The following is a 17339-nucleotide window of genomic DNA, read 5'->3' as shown; positions in this document are numbered from 1 at the left end:
TGTGTCCGAGACTGTTCTTGAGCCTCCCCAGAAACCGTTATCAGCACTAAGACAGGCTCTTCTAGGCAGAATATTAGTCCAACCCAGACTAATTATTTTCCAACTGCTCAGCAAAGGATTAGCAGAAGAGATCTGCATTTTACTGTAGCAAGACTTTGTTTATATAAAAGGTATTTTAGTACTTTTATTAGTACATCATAAATAGTCTTTTGTGGCCTTTGCTAAGTCTTGTGAGCACTTCCTATTGAACTCTGCCACATGTGAGCATCTGCTACACCCATGCTTGAATTCAAGCCTGTAGTTTACAATCTTCTCATATTAACAGTGTTTCTCTGCATTTAAAAAATGAACTGTAAAGACTGGGAGGAAAAAAAAAATCCTCCCAAGAAGGAAACAAATTTTACATCCTAATCACATGAACTTCTGACCAGCTGGTACTTTCAGCTAATGCACCAGATATAATTAATCTTTGTTAGGTAGAGCATTCTATGCCAAATTTTGATTTCTGAAGCCAAACCAGGATGATCAACTGTTTACAAAAATATTATTTTAAAAATATTCAGGTGTGGACTACATCAAAAGTCACATAAAAGTAATAATTTAATATTAATTAAGTAATAATAAATAAAATATTTCCTGCCAGTGTCATAATGGAAATCTTCAAGCTATAGGAGATTTAAAATGATATTTGGATAGCCTGAAAAATAAAGAACAACATACAATCTAGTTCTTAATTCTGGAGATCTGTAAAGATCAAATTCTTCCACAGATGTAGGCTCATTACCTGTAGATGAGACTTTGTAACAGAGGGAGCCCATTTCATTGCTTCTTGCAGAATCATTCCACAGCGTGCAGCAAAATCCTTCACTATACTCTAATTAAAAAAGCATCAATACAGTCAGTAAAATATTGGATATTTAACAAGAAGCACTGTTTTTAATGGTGTAATAAGTAAAAATTATATGAACCAAGACAGGTTTCAGCAACTTGATACAGTTAAAAGTTCCCTTAACAATGAAATATACCCTTGGTAAGCAAAGAACTGTCATGCTTCGTGCCGAGATTCAGAAAAATATAAATGCCCAGTTGCCATTTTATATTAGAAAAATCTTACCTAAGGATACATATTCAGAAAAGGACCTTTCAGAGCTGCTCAGAGTAATTTATCTCCAAGACACAAAGAGTCAGGCATTATTTTGTTGTTTGATGTATCAAGGAGGACTGCCTACCTCTCTGGCTTCATGTGTGTCAGGGACAGTTATTCTATATGGAGCATCTGGAATGTCATAGTATGGTTGGTCCTTGTGAATGTCCTAAACAAAGGCAACGTCAAATCTCAGTAAGATAAAGTTCATCATCGCTTACCTTGAACAACCCAAGTGGCACTCTCCCCAAACAGGAAGTCTGATTTACAAACCACTTTGCTAACATTTGGCTCTCAAAGTCAATTTGAACAGTTTGGTTTTCAGTATAGATCAATTATTTAAAAAAATCTAAGCCCTCTTCTCAACATTTAGTACTAAAATAAATTTCTATAAAGCTTTTCCATTTTCAAAAACACTAGTATGTAATATTTTGAGAGTCCAAGGAATACGGATACACATACACAGATCGTAAAGAATACAACCTGACATCATAATCATTCAAAAAAATAAATACCAAACTTTTACTTCAAAGACGACAGTTTGATAGTTATAATATGGAATTAGTAATACTTTATTTTATTCTTAAACACTAAATTTGACTTTCTGAACCTCATTTGATAACTTTCAAGCACTACTTTTACTATCTATAAAATAGGGAGGCGAATACACTCCTTACCTCACAGGAGTGCACTGAGATTTAATAAATTATTATTAAGATTATATAAATCTTAATGATGAAGGTTCTCCTTCTGTGGCACAAACAAACCAAGAACTCCAAAAAAGTAAATGTTAAATAATTGCAGAACAAAGGAAAAAAATCAGTTCTAAGAAAAAGAAAAGCGGAAGGTATATTTTATAACCATAATAGCATCACAAGAAAAAGGAACTTACTGCACTAAGAGACAGTGACAGTGTCTGCAGAATATCTAGCATAGTCTTCAGCACAGTTCCACTCCATAGCAAGTGAGGAAATCTAGAGCAAGACAGGAATCACACACACAATGACTATGGGGAGCTGAGGAAGGAAATGTTTTTACCAAGAAATGAAGTTGCTCAAAGAGCTATCTATATACATCACTAGGTAAACTCATATACAACAGAAGGCACTAAGCTCACCACAGCTCACAGACTGGCTCAATATGTATCCAAAGCTCTCCAAGAGCAAGCTAAGGGGAGCTGTTTCCTAGGAACTGACATACCTGAGAAAAACCTGAGAGAAACACACCTGAGAGAAAAACAAAGTCAATGCAACACTTCAGGTTAGACAACTCAGGCTCCATCACATTGCAGAGATGGAAAGAGAAAGAAAAATAACACATTGCTACTTTATTTCAGCACTGAAGTCTTGAAATAATTACTTCAGTACTTTAAAAAAAAAAAAAAAAAAAGCAGCTTTACACTGCTATGCAAACAGAACACACTATGGCCTACTGTCCAGCAGAAGACAGTGTCTTGAATGCAGTATGATGAAGTAAAGCATATTTTTGCTCTTTTTTTTTGAGCATTTTGCCTTCCTCCATCTGTGGAAATAGTATAAAGAAACGGCCATTTTAAGCAGGGGTTTCAGAGACAGGTTTAAAAACATTGTTGGATGACATTTTTCAAGGAGACGGTCTAGCAGAACCATCAGCCATGACATCCACACACCTGCCTTCCTCACTTCCATGAATATTCTCTAATTAGTAAGTGTGAAAAAAGCAACGGAGAAGTGAAATCTATACTCACTTATCTACAAGACCTGACAAGTATTTGTCTGCTACTCTCCTTATCCTCTTGTGAATGTGGTTAAAATTCACCAGCAAGAACTGAGCATGTCTCTCCAGCTCTTCTTCATTCTCCTTGGTTTTAGGCTAAAAACATTTCAAAAAGAAATATGAAACATTTAAGGAAAAAGCTAAACACTTTTTCATAAATTTAATGAGAACATTTGTACAAACTTTTAGTTTCCAAGTAACTTACCTTATCAGCCATCATTGTCAGGAAAGCTTCAAACACCTTATCAGCAACAGCTATCACACACTGCATCATGCCTGAAGAATTGAGAGAAGTCACAGGTCTGGTTATCAGAATTACATTTTCTTTAAACGTTAAAAAGTGTTTATGTTTACTCAGCCAGCATTGAACAAAACTGTTTCAAAATACAATCAGCTTTCTCTGGCAAAAATAAAATAACAGCAACCTACTGAATGTTACTTAGTTACCTACTTTGTTACTTAGTTCAGTTTGATTTGTTTTAGTTTCACATGCCTGAAGATCACACTTTCTAGTATCTCAAATTGCAACATAACCTAGATAGATAATCTTACCAGATTTGTCTTTTTGAATTGCTTTATCCTCAAAATAGCAGAACATGACTTGGAAGCGATCTTGGTCAGTTGAACGCAACACCCTAGAAGGAAAACAGTTTTGTGGGTTTTGGGGGGTTTTGGTTTGGTTTGTTTTTTTGTTTTCTTTTAAACACCTTCAACACAAATCCAGAGTACTTTTAACACCACAGTACATACCAACACAAACAGTAATGATTCATTTTACAGTAATTTTAATTCTCCAGGAGGTCTGATACTGCCATTTCTTTCTATATTGAACTAACAGGGCTTAGATGATAAAGAGCTGGTTTGCCACAGAGAAAATAACTTACACACCACAGGAGGGGGAAACCTGATGACATACTTGCATAATCACCACCAACACATGAACATGGTACAATTTCTTGTATTTCTATAGGCAGATGTATATGTTGTATTCGTACAAGATGGAAATACTATTTATTAAAAAACTGTTTCTAAAATACAACCAGGAAGTTTCAGGAAATGTTTGTCCTTGCTGTTTAGTTACTGTCAAAAGCAAATATGAGATGGTGAAGTTTCTTCCTACTTTCTTCACTGCCAAACCCTCAATTCAGCTTTCAACTACAGATTTTCTTTTTTAATAGCAGTAATCAATAAGCTTGTAAAGAAAGAAAAATCTGTGAATTCAGTAAATTAAATTGGTACAAAGTAGATCACACTAGTGAAGGGAATAAAAGCACACTACAGAAATAATTCTCTCAGCTCCTCCATTACTATACTCTCACAGCACAGAAGAATATCTGTGCTATTCTTCAGAGGTAAAAGCACAAGACCTCAACTCTGTGCAGGTGCATTACGCTTTCAAGACTGTCCTTTCTAGGGCCCTTGTGTCCATCTTCAATTAGTTCCTGTACAGAGGAGCTCACATTTTGGGGGCCCAGCTATAGCATTCCATCCTTCTATCCACCCTAAAGGAACTTTGGCACAGATGAATTTCCAGTGTCAGTCTTCCATGGAGCTACTTTGACACAAAATATTGATTCTCATTTATCTTAGTTTCTGGCAATTCTGACTTGAACATTTAAAAATTAAAAACCAAAACTAACAAAACCCCCAAAAGCCAAATACCCAACACAATTCAAAAAAATCCAGCGTGGAAAAAAAAGTACATATATACCTCATATACTCTAGACGGTAGACAGAAAGGAGATAGGTAGACATGGCAAAGTCCAACTTATTGATCAGTGCTGACACTTCTGGAGGAGGATCCAAGAGATTTATTATGGTACTCCGTAATTCATTTAATTCAGCCTAAAGATGAATACATTCAGTTATCTAAAGCAGGAGGACTATAATAGTTTGTTTTGAAAGCATTTGCTGTCCAGCTTCTGAAACTTCACGGGACTGTTGTGCAGTGCTTTGATGTCACAGGACTAAACATCTAGACACATGCAGATTTCTATGTTATTTGGGAACCATACAAAGGCCTCTCATAAGCTCCAACTCTTCGGTCCACTTACACTCCTATCACAAATACTCTTCAGGTAAAATCTATCCTGCAGACACTAGAGAGACAGAAGTATACCGGTAGTAAGCCAGAAGAAAAAAGATAAAAGCTCAATTAACCTTTTTTTGAGCAGGGAGAGAGAATGAATGGGTTGTTTCCTTCCAAAGCTTTTTTTTTTTTTTCTTTTTTTTTACACAGTACAAGTTTTATCAGCCTGATATAGAACGGATGAAGCAGACTATTAGAAGGCTTCCCTTTCCACACAAACTTGATTTCTATACTTAAACAAAAAAGCGTAGCTACCACATCAAACACATGTATTATCACACTCAGTGAAAACAAACCCAAGCCATTCACATACACTGTTGTCATAAAAGTAGTGTAAAAAAACCCTGTTTTTCACTAATAGGAGGCAGGTAAAAACAGTATTGCGCTATTCCAGAGAAGTATTTCTTCGTTACTATATTATTTTAATACCTGGAGGACATTATGGAAGGACATAATAAAAGAAATTGATTCTTACAGAAGTCACAGTATCATTTTTCATGGCGGAATTGTACTGAAGAACAGATCGAAGAGGTTCTTTGCTAGGAAACGTGAGTAATGGAGATTTGGTGGCAATTTCGCATACACCTTCATACCATTCTTCCGGCCACAGACCTGGAGCACAAGTGCAAAGGGGGGGGGGAATAAAAGAGGGGGAGGGAGAATACATTAAGCTGATACAGCTCAGTGAACCATATTCAGCGATTACTATCACCATTAAACCAAATTCTTACCAATCCTTTAACAAGTCTAACAGATTAAGATTCACAAAGTTAATCAGCATTATCAAGCCTTGCACTACTTCTTAGCGCCAACTTTTCATGTACCTATGCACAAACACTCAGCGCAAGTGGACTGTGTTCCAAACCCAACAAACATCCTTAGGTAGCTCCAAGTGAAACTTCCCAATGGAGAAGTTTCTACCTTGTCTCCGTCTTACACCTCCCTATGTGTCTGATCTTCCCTTTCAGAAACTTAGGTATCAAAACTCGTAAGTCATGGCTAACCAGCAGCATTAGCAGAGAAAACAAAAAGCAAAAAAAGCCTACGTACAAGAACAAATCATACTGTGCTCAATCCCATGGCAAAACAGGACCAGGATGTAATGAAATTCTACTAGAAAACTGTCACATAAGCTGCTTACTTTATGCTTTATGTCTGTAATCTTTCTTCAGCCTATTGTGAATGATTTTCATACAATTACACTTATGTTCATCAAGAGTTTAAATCTGAGTATCAATGCTATTCTACTAGAATTTACACTACCTGATCCTTCCACAGCAAATCCCATCAGCACTGAATACAACCAGAAGTCACGGAAGAGCTTTTGCAGCCTGGGCTTGGCCTCCTTGATGGGTGGCAAGCGCCTAGTGAGCTAACAAAGAAAACAAAATTAAAATCTGAAGATGCTGGGGGTTACAGTAACTTAACTCTATGTTAATGAATCAGTTCATGTACTTTAATTTAGTATGATTTCCAAATGCAATATTGTCATCTAATTTCTAATAATAGACTAATATTATTCTAAACTAACATTACATTGCTCTCATTACACTGAAGAAAATTTGATTTTGTTAGAATACCTTAAATGATAATATTTGAAATACATGAAGCAAAAATTCACTTGGTTTTACACAGGATTATACCATATTGATGCAGTAACCTCTAAAGAGGAAACAGTATCAGTATACAACAACTGCAGAGAGGAAGAGATCACAGCATCCTTTAAACTGAGAGTTGAAGACAATACCATGCGGCTTTGTTTCAGCACAAATGAACTCAAAAACAAAATATTAGTCTAACGTATTTTTGGTTGCTATTTTTTATTGGCTTTGCAGAAATATGTTGAGGCACCATTTGGGGATCTTTTATTGTTTGCACCCACGCACACAATGACATCAGTCCTGGAGAATTTACTGTCTAAACAAGCAAGTAAGAGAACATTATTTTTTAATACATTTAAAGTTGACACTTTTTGTACAAACAGCCACTAGCACTGGAGCACACTTTATATACTCCCAGTCAACATGATATGCAATTTTATATAAATTTATAAAACAAATATGATACTGTGTGATCTTAAAAAGTGTTAGAAGCACATGCTGTGTTTAAAAAGTAAAAGAAAAGGCTCATTAAATTGAGAGCTTTATCCAATTCAACTGGATATGATTAATGAAAGCTTTAAGAAAATGTTAGATTGTAATCTAAACCATAATCTAAGCCTCTATTTTAGTAAAATTAACCTGAGTTTAAGCTGGTGAAATGCACTATACTAGTAAGTTGGTTGTGCAAAGCAAATGTCTACAACAATACAACACTGACTAAAGTAGCCCGATCATCCCAACCACAGCAGTCTCAGTCGGGGATTCTGTGTTTTAGGGACATACAAAGAGAAAGATGTCCCCAATCTCAGAGAGCACAAAGTAGCAGCAACTGGATTTTTGCTACTCATAAACAGCCAAGTTTATGAGCGTGCTTGACTCTGAAACCTTACATACATGCCAATTTTTGCTCAAAGATTTTTCTCAAAAGCGAACAAGTACCTGCAAAGCCATAGAAGTTGCTCAATAAACAACATACAATTCAGCACAGACCACTATGCAAGAGAGGGATTTTGGCTGACAAAGCGAGTTAGTGTTTGGTTTAGAGCATGTTTACTTTGGAGATGCACAAAAAACTAGCGTCAAAGTTCAGCTTTAAACCCTTCCATTCCCCTTACATGAGCTATTCAACACATCCTTTCTGTACAGCGGCTTAAAGGTAAGCTTCTTTTACGTTTTCTGGTATTTTAGTTAGATCTGACACAAAGACACATATATTGCAGTGGGGGGGGGGATGTTTTGCCTATATAAATGCAGCTAAACAATAATTAAACTTTGTTGAAGATGAAAATGTAAAGTTGGGAACTACAGAGAGCAAATTCTTGTATGACTGAAGCAGAAAATTCATAGTTACTGCATGGAGTACCTTAGCTCTATGGGCTTTATTTCTGGGGGTGGGGAAAGACAAGCAATGAATTTATAAAGATGCAAATAAAATACCAACTGAAGTCCTTCAGTCACAATGCAAAACCCTTTAAAAGGCAGCTGCTAGTGATCCTTCATTATTACAAAAAAATAATTATTTTTGATATGGAAAAGTCACCTTAAATGGTTTTAAGATTGCAGGCTTAACAGGGAGAATTTAATAGATTAAGATTTTCACTTAATTACTTCAGTCCTGCTACTGCATGTTTGGAAATATTTGTCTTCCCATGTTGGCTTTATTCACATTTATACAGGCAAGTTATCTATATATTTCATGTCTATAAAAGAGCTCTTTACACTCTTTGCTAGTTTTAAAAATATTTTTATCAATGCTATTAGTAAGGTTTTTGTATTGACAGTATTCTGTGTTTTTTTCCTAGACTATACTGTTTGCTTTTTTTCTCAAAATAAATACTATCAGTGGAAACTGAGTTTACAAAGTCATCAAATAACAAGGAATTTGTTCAGAAATCAAAAGCCTGGCAGTCAGACAGCCATTTTACAGTTTCAAATGATACAGAATTATTACATTCTTATATTTTGGTCTTTCTTTGATTATCATATGAAGGAATTGCACTTTTTTGTATCTTTTAAGGCCACTAATTATTGCAACCCATGATTACGGCGAAAAGTCTCTCAGACTCGCTTCTGGCTACAGTGCTGTACAGCTGAGGAAGGCTGATTCATTCTCTTCACATAATACGCATCTAAGGCGTAGTTCTTGGCTTCAAAAAATCACAGAAAAATGCTACTGCCCAATATTCAATAGACAAACAGACTAAGCTTTCTTTTTTTTTTTTGAAAAAAGGAAGTTCTACTTAAATACATTCTCAAACAAAATAACTAAGGTTAGAAATCTAGCATCAGAATAACATTAAGACTAGAGAAACAAAGTTCTAAATCTGAACTTAGAGAGACCTCACATGATGAGGAAAACAAAAAAAAAAAAGAGTGCTACATATTGTGCAGTCCTACAGAAATTAAATGTAACCAAACAATAAGCAGAATCAAGAGAACCATTAATGAAAGAGGCAGATCAGTACACCACAGTTGTTAAAGTGTGCACGGCCAAGGAGTAACACACCCAAGTAAGACGAGGCCAAGACATGCTTACGCCTACCACAGGGCAGGCAATCCCACTAAGGCCATTAAGTACAAATGCATGTCTTTCTCCAGGTTTGTTGCTACATCCATAGATCATCTTTATTCCATCCAATTTCAGCCTTGCCTTTCAAGGAATACTCCCATAAAACTCCAATATTTTCCTGTAGCTACGCAATATACATTTTCCAAATTCTTCTGCACATCCCAGCCTTTCGATATGCTCCTTTAATGAATGCCCGGTCCCTCCTCCTCCCAAGCTCAAAACTTTGAAGCTATCTTCACATCTACTTGTTAGCATACATTAGTAACACAGTATACATTTTAAGTGTTACTGGTTTACAAATCAAGAGTCCTAGATATTTTAGGTAACCAGTTTGTTGCTGCTCGAATATCAATAAGCACTTCTCCTATGGCAAGGAGTCAACAGATCACTTGGCAGACTTGAGACATTGCATAAGCAAAAATGTTTTAGCAGTAAAACTGATTAAGCTCTGTACCAGTAAAAGTACTGTCAAATAAGATAACTACAGATCTTATGGCCTGACAATTCAAAGTGAATCTGAAATTCTCACTTAGGGGATAGGCAACTGTGAAATGTAATTACCATACACCTTCTCAACTGTTATGTTGTCTTCCAGCTTTTAACCTCTCAGAATGAAGCTCCTAGCTCATTTGTTTGCCCTTGCTCTCATTATAACCTCCACATTTTGTGGGATCAAGGACTTCAGTGAGCATTTTGAAAGCCTTAATGATGCACATCCACATGAAAATGGGACCTATGATATGTCAAACTTTCCACCAGAGTTCCACAGAGAAAACACTATCACTAATGATCTGATTCCTGAAGAGGAGGAGGAAGAGGACTATCTAGACTTTGAAAAGATACTGGGTGAAGATGACTACGGTGACATTATTGATGCTGGTCCATACATGATTTCTGAAGTTCAGCAAGGAAATATTCTTGAACTTTTCCAGGGCAAAACCAGGATCCAGCGCCTTAATATCCTCAATGCAAACTTTGGCTTCAACCTTTACCGAAGTGTGGCAGACAAAGCCAACTCTTCAGATAATATTCTGATGGCTCCTGTTGGTATTTCCACTGCAATGGCTATGACTTCTCTGGGCCTGAAGGGTCACACTCACCAGGAAGTGTTATCTGTTCTTGGCTTTGAAGACTTCATTAATGCCAGCACTAAGTATGAGCTCATGACTGTTCATAATCTCTTCCGCAAACTCACTCATCGGCTTTTCAGGCGCAATTTTGGTTATACACTGAGGTCTGTCAGTGATCTTTATATTCGAAAGGACTTTTCTATTCTGAATGATTTCAAAAACAATATGAAAACATACTACTTTGCTGATGCCCAACCAGCTGATTTTTCAGATCCTAACTTCATAACTAAAACCAATGAGCGTATCTTGAAGCTGACCAAAGGATTAATAAAGGAAGCTGTTGTGAATGTAAACCCTTCAACACTGATGATGATTCTTAACTGTCTTTACTTTAAAGGTAAAAATCTTTTATTTCAATTTTTAGCAGTGGATTATCTCAGGTTGCAATGAACTGCATACTTCATTAGAAATCCAAGAGTGAACTTAACTCTAGTCTACAGCTCAAAATAACCTATCGTCTCCCTAATTTAGAAGAATCTGTATTGTAAGTCCATATTTTGCATGTTTCTCTAGCACTCTGATGTTCCAATCATGCCCTGAAGTTACAGTAGGTACTGTTCAAAGACAGCAAACACTTATTACATCCAAAAGTTTATATTCCAAAAGTAAGACAAAAGACAGATGAATGCAGAACAGCCTCAGAAAGCATAAGCTTTGTAAGAGTCCCTTGGATGGTGAAGTTATTACTTTACACGTGAGCGTATGTTATTAGTCAGATTTACTCCTGTTTTCAGGTTATTGGCTTCAGTGAAACTGTATTAGTTGATTTCAGTTAAAGTACTTAATATTTCTGAAGTATTCAGGATTCATAGGAATGATCAGCTTTGAAAAATTTCAGCTTAAAGTATGTAATTTTATATGATCAGAATGTAATCCCTGACAACAGGCCTATTCAGGGGACTGAAGAAAGTAACCAAAACAGTCCTCCACTAAAACTAAAAACAAATGCATCCACTCCTTGGAACATTTTGGTAAACTCAGTAGTGACTGTCTGCTGACATGGGCTCCTAAGTTTTTCATTACAGGCTGAACAGTCAAGAGGCTTGGGATAAAGACTGTACAATATATTCCTATTATAAAACCTTATTTTCAATTTCTTTACATTTAAATTAATAACTTGTAGTGAGATTTTCAACGCTGATTATCTGCCTCAGGTTGAAAGTTTGATAGTTTTTCAATAAACTTCTTAAATCATATTAAGTGAGCAAGAGGTGGGAGCTGCCAGTGGGAGAGGACAGAAAAGAAATCCCGTACTGACTGTACAAGATAAAAAAAACAGACGAAGGTAAAGTAAAACTCCAGTAGGGAAAGACAGGGTGCCACAAAAGGATAGTAATGTCTGGAAATACAACACACTCCTTTCCATAACCTAGAAAGGGGTTTCCTTGTCCTGATTATGTCCCTGCTTCCAGGAAGCACATACTCAAGGGCTCTCTTGCACCTTCTTAGCATTTGATTTTGCAACAGTGTTCTTATAAGTTTTCTGTAATACACCTTTCTCACTTAAAAGGCATTACTTCCTTGAATAATGCTGCTTGTCCTTTTAAAAATTCTGGAGCAGTCATCAGTATACAATCCAAATAATCCCACGGTTTGAAATGACCAAAGGTATTTCTATCCTTAAGTACAGCTCTGATAATCCTATCTTATCTTATTAAATATATGGCTTTACTAACCAGTAAAAAAAAAATTACACAAAGTGAAGCAGATCCACTACTTTTTCCCTATTTGGTCAAATTTAAAATATCTTTTGTTTTACAAGACATACCCTGATATCATTAAATGCTTCCACCAACTTAGAAAACAAAAACACCAGGCAAAAGTAAATAATTTTCCTATGGAAACACGTGGGTCACCAAGCCTGAAAACACTTTTAGTTAATTTTCTTTCCCCCAAGGTGCCACAAAGGCCTGTTAGTCCAAACTGCCTTGTTTACCCATAAGTTTCTTCTGCTGAATGCTGTAATTTCTAACACTTAAAACCTGAAAGATCATTTTCACATTGATGTCTCCCATTCTTTCATCTTATGGCCACAGTCTTCTGGCACTTCCACTTCAAGTGGATTTGATCTTTTAAAAGCAAGTTCTGTTCTCAGGTTTCCTCATTTCCCCACCAGTCTTTTTAGGCATGATGATTTTTGTCCACATCTTTCCATTCAGAGTATTTACACTGCTTGTATCATTACAGACAAGCTTTGTTAAGCTCTCAGAGGTAAGAAACGTATGAGTATCCTCAGATACACACAGATGCCCAGTACCACACAAGATATTGAATAAGGGGATAGTTTCCAAACACTATACAGTCTCAAACTCCTTTTATGATAAATATGATTGCAAAGGCATTGGAAGCTATTCAGTCTTGGGTAGGAAGCAAGTTTTATCCTGGATAGACGTCCAGTCTACCTCCAACTGAGATCCACCTCGTCCAGCTCCTGAACACTCATGTATGAGCTTCCTACCAAGTATCAGCTGGTTACTTTAGTCAAGGTAGATCATGGCAGCTTTTGATAACTGACAAGTTTTGCCAGGTCCAAAATTGCTCCGCTGAGATTCTAGTCATGAAAGCAAGAGAAGTCAATCAGTGGAGACAACTTCTGCCATCGCAGAAGGATCCAAAAGACATCATGGCGGGAAGATTCAAAACAGGAAGTCACAAAAGTCTGAAGTGCAAACTGGCTGCAGCTAAACCCAGACGATCATAGGGCTCCTGCTGGAGAACAGTAGTTTATTCCAAGACACAAACACCTGCCAAAGTGAAGTCAAGAGAAAAGTTTTCCTAGTGAAAGTGAGGAGCTGGGAGAGTTGATAAATTTCTCCCATTCCTTAGGCAACGACAATGCTGATGAAGCTCCTCTGGCTAACAGATGCTTCAGGTCATTAGCTAGCTAGAATCCTCACACTTCTGAATTTTGGTCCCCAAAAAACAGCTAGATGTTGTTTTTCCCTAAAAAGTAAGACAACTTGCTTGGGCATGGCACAATTCATTTTATATCCCATTCCCCTCAAAGCATTAACTTTAATAATTACAGTCTGATCACTTCTCAAATTGTTCCCTCTCAATCTGACATATCAGGAAACTATTAGAATGCAAATCAGACTTGAGGCCTCTTTTTTTTTGTTACCTTTCAGTCAGTTGGGCAGAGTCCAATTAAGGATCTTAGAATCGCTTGCAACCTTTTTTAAAAGGTACTAATTAAGGTTAAATTTGTAGTCTCTCCACACAGTCGCATCCAAACTCCCCATGTATTTGCTTGCCAATGGTGATCTAAAATCCAGAGTTCTAACAGGAAATACCAATAGCCTTATGTCCACTATAAAATTCTAACTGTGTCTACTGATTAAGGAATAATGTTTTTTCCAGAGCCAGTTTTGAAGAAAGAGTTTTAGTAACATTGCTTAAAAAAAAAAAAAAAAAAAAACCCACACACTTCTTTTACATAGTCAATAAATATCTGGGATAATACCCATCGAATCCCCATATAGCATGATTCGAGCCCTGATGGAAAAGCCTTCTGGCCTGTAAAAGGAGTGGGATTTAATTCTTTGGGTGTAATCTGTTAGATGACAAACTCTCTCAGGTGTGTTGAAATCAAATCAAAGCAGTTCAGAGAATTAAGCAGTCAACACCCAAACTCTTCAGGATGTCTTAATATGAAAAGTTAATTTGCTCAAATGAACTAAGTCATGGTAAAGCCTTCAGCATATCTTTTAAAAGAGTATGCAAAATGAAAAAATTGTTACTTAGCTTGATGCAATAACAACACATTTCAAACAGACCATTTCAGTAATGATTTCAGCTATCAGATCCCTCAGAAAAATAGCTATCAGTTCTGTTAGATGCAAGATCTGCCAGATGTTTTGCATCTGTTTAAACTCTAATTTCTTAATTCTCTCTCTCTAATTTCTTAATTTCTAATTCCCTCTAGAAAAATAGTACACAAGCCCGTTCAGATGTCCAATTTGTGTTTACCTACTTATGTAATTCAGAACATTCAAATCATACAAATATTAAGTTAGAAATAAAGCAAGGAATTCTAAAGTCACTATAAAACCTGTCATCTTATTTAGGCTTAGTAAAAATTAACAATCTACTACGGTATTTTCAAATTCACAAGGTGTTATTTTGGGAATATTTTATTAAACAAGGTTCTTAGGGTTTTTTGGTTTATCTGTTTTCCGCACTGTGTTAACAGGAACATGGGAAAATAAGTTTCCAGTAGAAATGACAATCAAGAGAAGTTTCCGACTGAATGAAAAGCAAACAATAAAGGTTCCTATGATGCAGACTAAAGGGAACTTCCTAGCTGCTGCAGACCCCGAGCTAGATTGTGGTGTGATCCAGCTCCCATTCGTGGGGAACATCAGTATGCTGATTGTACTTCCACACAAGCTTTCTGGCATGAAAGCCCTAGAAAAGCAAATAACACCTCAAGTGGTTGAAAAATGGCAAAGGAGCATGACAAACAGGTATCTGCTGAAAAGTTAGAGTCTTAATATACTATCTTGATGAGAATGGCAAGGGTAAGTAAACAGCACAGAAGATAACATATGGTATTTTGATTAAAAACATTAACTAGCTCTAAACCAAAAATAATAAAAAGATGGATTTACTGAACCAAGTATCAGGACCAATGATCTCCCAGAATTCAAACACCAGTGAGAAACCAAGGGAGGTGGAAGTTTCTAATGGAGTCCCATTGTTCTTGCTATTAAGTATTTAATACTGTGGATTTAAAAAAAAAGTTCTCACTGATAAAGTTTGCAAAGAAGAGAAAAAATAGCAGTGTGATAACAACAGGTTATTTCTGCAGAACAGTCCGGATCATATGGTAAGTAGTCTATTTCATTCCAGCAACATGCATACCGACACATCTGAAACATGAGGCCATACATTCAGTAACTAACAGTGCAGACCACAATTATGGGGGAGAGAAAAAAATTATGTAGCCTGTATTATGGACGATGTCAGACTGGATAGTATCTGTCCTCTGACTTTAAAACAGATAAAAAGAGACGATTTGAGGAGCCAACCTATTTCTACTGTATAGAAGTAACAAATCTCTGATTCAGCACTCCTGAAAAATCTGACAGTTGAACATTTATTACAAGCATATGCAACTATATACTGAAACGCTCAGAGCCCTATATCCTGTAGTCACAACTGATGTAAAGCATCACAAGCATCATATTGACAAACTAACAGTCTGGGGAGGGGGACTTAAAACTAATGTTGCCCAAGTTTTGAATGTGAAAATACAGTACAAATTCTTGTATATTCCTTAGTCCTACTTGGTGAAAATGACAGAAAACCTAGACACATAAACCAAAGGAATAATGCAAATATATTTTTTCCCCAATGATTTTTCATTTTTTATTTTTATTTTTGCTAGAACAAGAGAAGTGGTTCTGCCTAAATTCAAGCTGGAGAAGAGCTATGACTTGATTGGTTTTCTGAGATCCATGGGAGTAGAAGAACTGTTTAATGAAAAAGGCAACTATTCTGGTATATCAGATGAAAAAGTCACTATTGACAGGGTACTTACTCTTCTTGTTTTCATTCCCTTACTGATTAAAATATATCACCTGAAAACATGGCAACACAGTAACAATAATTCAGTTTGATAAGCTAAAATAATATATTATCCTGTCTTTCCTGGAGACTGTAGGAGGCATGAGGATGTCTCTGTATGTACTTGTACTCTGGTTAATGAGGATTATGTTTAATCAGATGTCAAACTTACTACAAGCATTGTGGTCATTCAGTCAGGAACAGGCCTGTTCAGAAACCAAAAGCAAAGGACTGTTGCCACACAGGAGCTACCAGCAAAACTGTCACAAGGGAGGTGAAAAAATGAAAGAAGGAATGCTGTGAGCACATGATTTTGAGTATACTGAAGAGATCCTCTATTTCCTTTTTTTTTGTTTTGTTTTTTGTTTTTTTTTTTCCTCTCTCCACAGTTCAATCACCAAGGCACGATCACTGTGAACGAGGAGGGCACAGAGGCTGCAGCAGTAACCAGCGTGGGGTTCATGCCTCTTTCTACTCAGATTCGCTTTATTGTCGATCGCCCCTTTTTGTTTCTCATCTATGAGCACCGTACCAGCTGCCTTCTGTTCATGGGTAGAGTTGTCAACCCTGCCAAGTCTTAAAAGCGGAGATCTCCAGCGTGTTCTTATACACAGGCTGTATGATTACACATTAATATACCAATATCGTAAAGTAAATGTTACTGTCATATTACTTATTACAAGTGCCACTGCTATCAAAACAAAATATTGTATCTGCGGATAGTTTCATATGAATGGACTCATAGCAGTAGGTGATTTGACTGCAATTTAAAATGGTTAGTGCCATGTATTGATATAAGTGTATTCAAAAAAAAGAAAATCACAAAGTAATTTACACTTTGTGTTCTACTTCAGTGTATAAAATGTAATCAATAAAATATTTAGACTATCTGGACGCTTAAAGTTTAGCTCTAAATTTGTGCTAGGGTGCCTATTTATAGGAAATAGAAATAAGGAATTCCTGAATACCTGACTGGTCTTAGAAACCTAAGCCTCTCCTGGATATTTTACATAATCTAACTTGAAAAAGAATGGCTGTCTACATTCTTGCTTTTGCTTGCATCATTTAACAGTCAACAGATTTATAGACCATGAGCCTTACGGACCAGTGGCCAAACAGAAGGAGATAAAATGTCTTAGAGGAATGAAATCCTCATGGATCCACTATTTTTCCCCTGCTTAACTTCAATGATTTCAATACAGTTCTCCTCTGCTCTTCGTTGGTACAAGCAATATCAGAGTTAGGCCAAACAGGTAAATTAAATAAAGATCCTTAGAAAACCTTTTATATTGAATAAATGCTCATTTCACCAGCTCTGTATCACCTATTCCTCTCTACCAAAAGTGATTTCTAGCAACCACAACATATGTTAAGGGTTCAAATACACTCTCCAGACTCAATTTTATGGACAAAATCTTTTTTGGCTTATCCTAAGACTATAGACTTTGAGTCATTTGGGTAACAATATGCACACTAAACACAA

General features: G+C 36.4%; 2 protein-coding genes across 4 annotated transcripts in view; one reads left to right on the top strand and one right to left on the bottom strand.

Annotated features, from left to right (window-relative positions):
* The window catches only part of PI4KA (phosphatidylinositol 4-kinase alpha), a 67014-nt gene that overhangs the window by 23066 nt on the left and 26609 nt on the right, over positions 1 to 17339 (bottom strand). For all 3 annotated transcript variants that reach the window (XM_026091950.1, XM_026091952.1, XM_026091951.1), the window contains 9 exons: positions 6252 to 6360; positions 5464 to 5600; positions 4611 to 4744; positions 3452 to 3534; positions 3105 to 3175; positions 2871 to 2995; positions 2037 to 2118; positions 1230 to 1313; positions 785 to 874 (listed from right to left, as the gene is read on the bottom strand). In XM_026091950.1, coding sequence (XP_025947735.1) covers positions 785 to 874; positions 1230 to 1313; positions 2037 to 2118; positions 2871 to 2995; positions 3105 to 3175; positions 3452 to 3534; positions 4611 to 4744; positions 5464 to 5600; positions 6252 to 6360 — 915 coding nt within the window. The remainder of the gene's footprint in view (positions 1 to 784; positions 875 to 1229; positions 1314 to 2036; positions 2119 to 2870; positions 2996 to 3104; positions 3176 to 3451; positions 3535 to 4610; positions 4745 to 5463; positions 5601 to 6251; positions 6361 to 17339) is intronic.
* On the top strand, positions 6810 to 16470 carry SERPIND1 (serpin family D member 1). The gene is made up of 4 exons (XM_026091953.1): positions 6810 to 10625; positions 14481 to 14754; positions 15678 to 15822; positions 16246 to 16470. The coding sequence occupies exons 1-4, from the start codon at positions 9770 to 9772 to the stop codon at positions 16435 to 16437; spliced, it is 1467 nt and encodes a 488-aa protein (XP_025947738.1). The 5' UTR covers positions 6810 to 9769; the 3' UTR covers positions 16438 to 16470.

The sequence above is a fragment of the Apteryx rowi genome, unplaced genomic scaffold (genome assembly GCF_003343035.1).
Source record: "Apteryx rowi isolate R43461 unplaced genomic scaffold, aptRow1 scaffold_93, whole genome shotgun sequence".
NCBI classification, from domain to species: domain Eukaryota; kingdom Metazoa; phylum Chordata; class Aves; order Apterygiformes; family Apterygidae; genus Apteryx; species Apteryx rowi.
This window is presented reverse-complemented; position numbering and strand designations above follow the sequence as displayed.

Coding starts and splice junctions, on each gene's coding strand:
- SERPIND1 (XM_026091953.1), top strand. CDS start 9,770: ATGAAGCTCCTAGCTCATTTGTTTGCCCTTGCTCTCATTATAACCTCC. Junction 14,755..15,677: donor CAAAGGAGCATGACAAACAG/GTATCTGCTGAA, acceptor TATTTTTGCTAG/AACAAGAGAAGTGGTTCTGC. Junction 15,823..16,245: donor AAAAAGTCACTATTGACAGG/GTACTTACTCTT, acceptor CTCTCTCCACAG/TTCAATCACCAAGGCACGAT.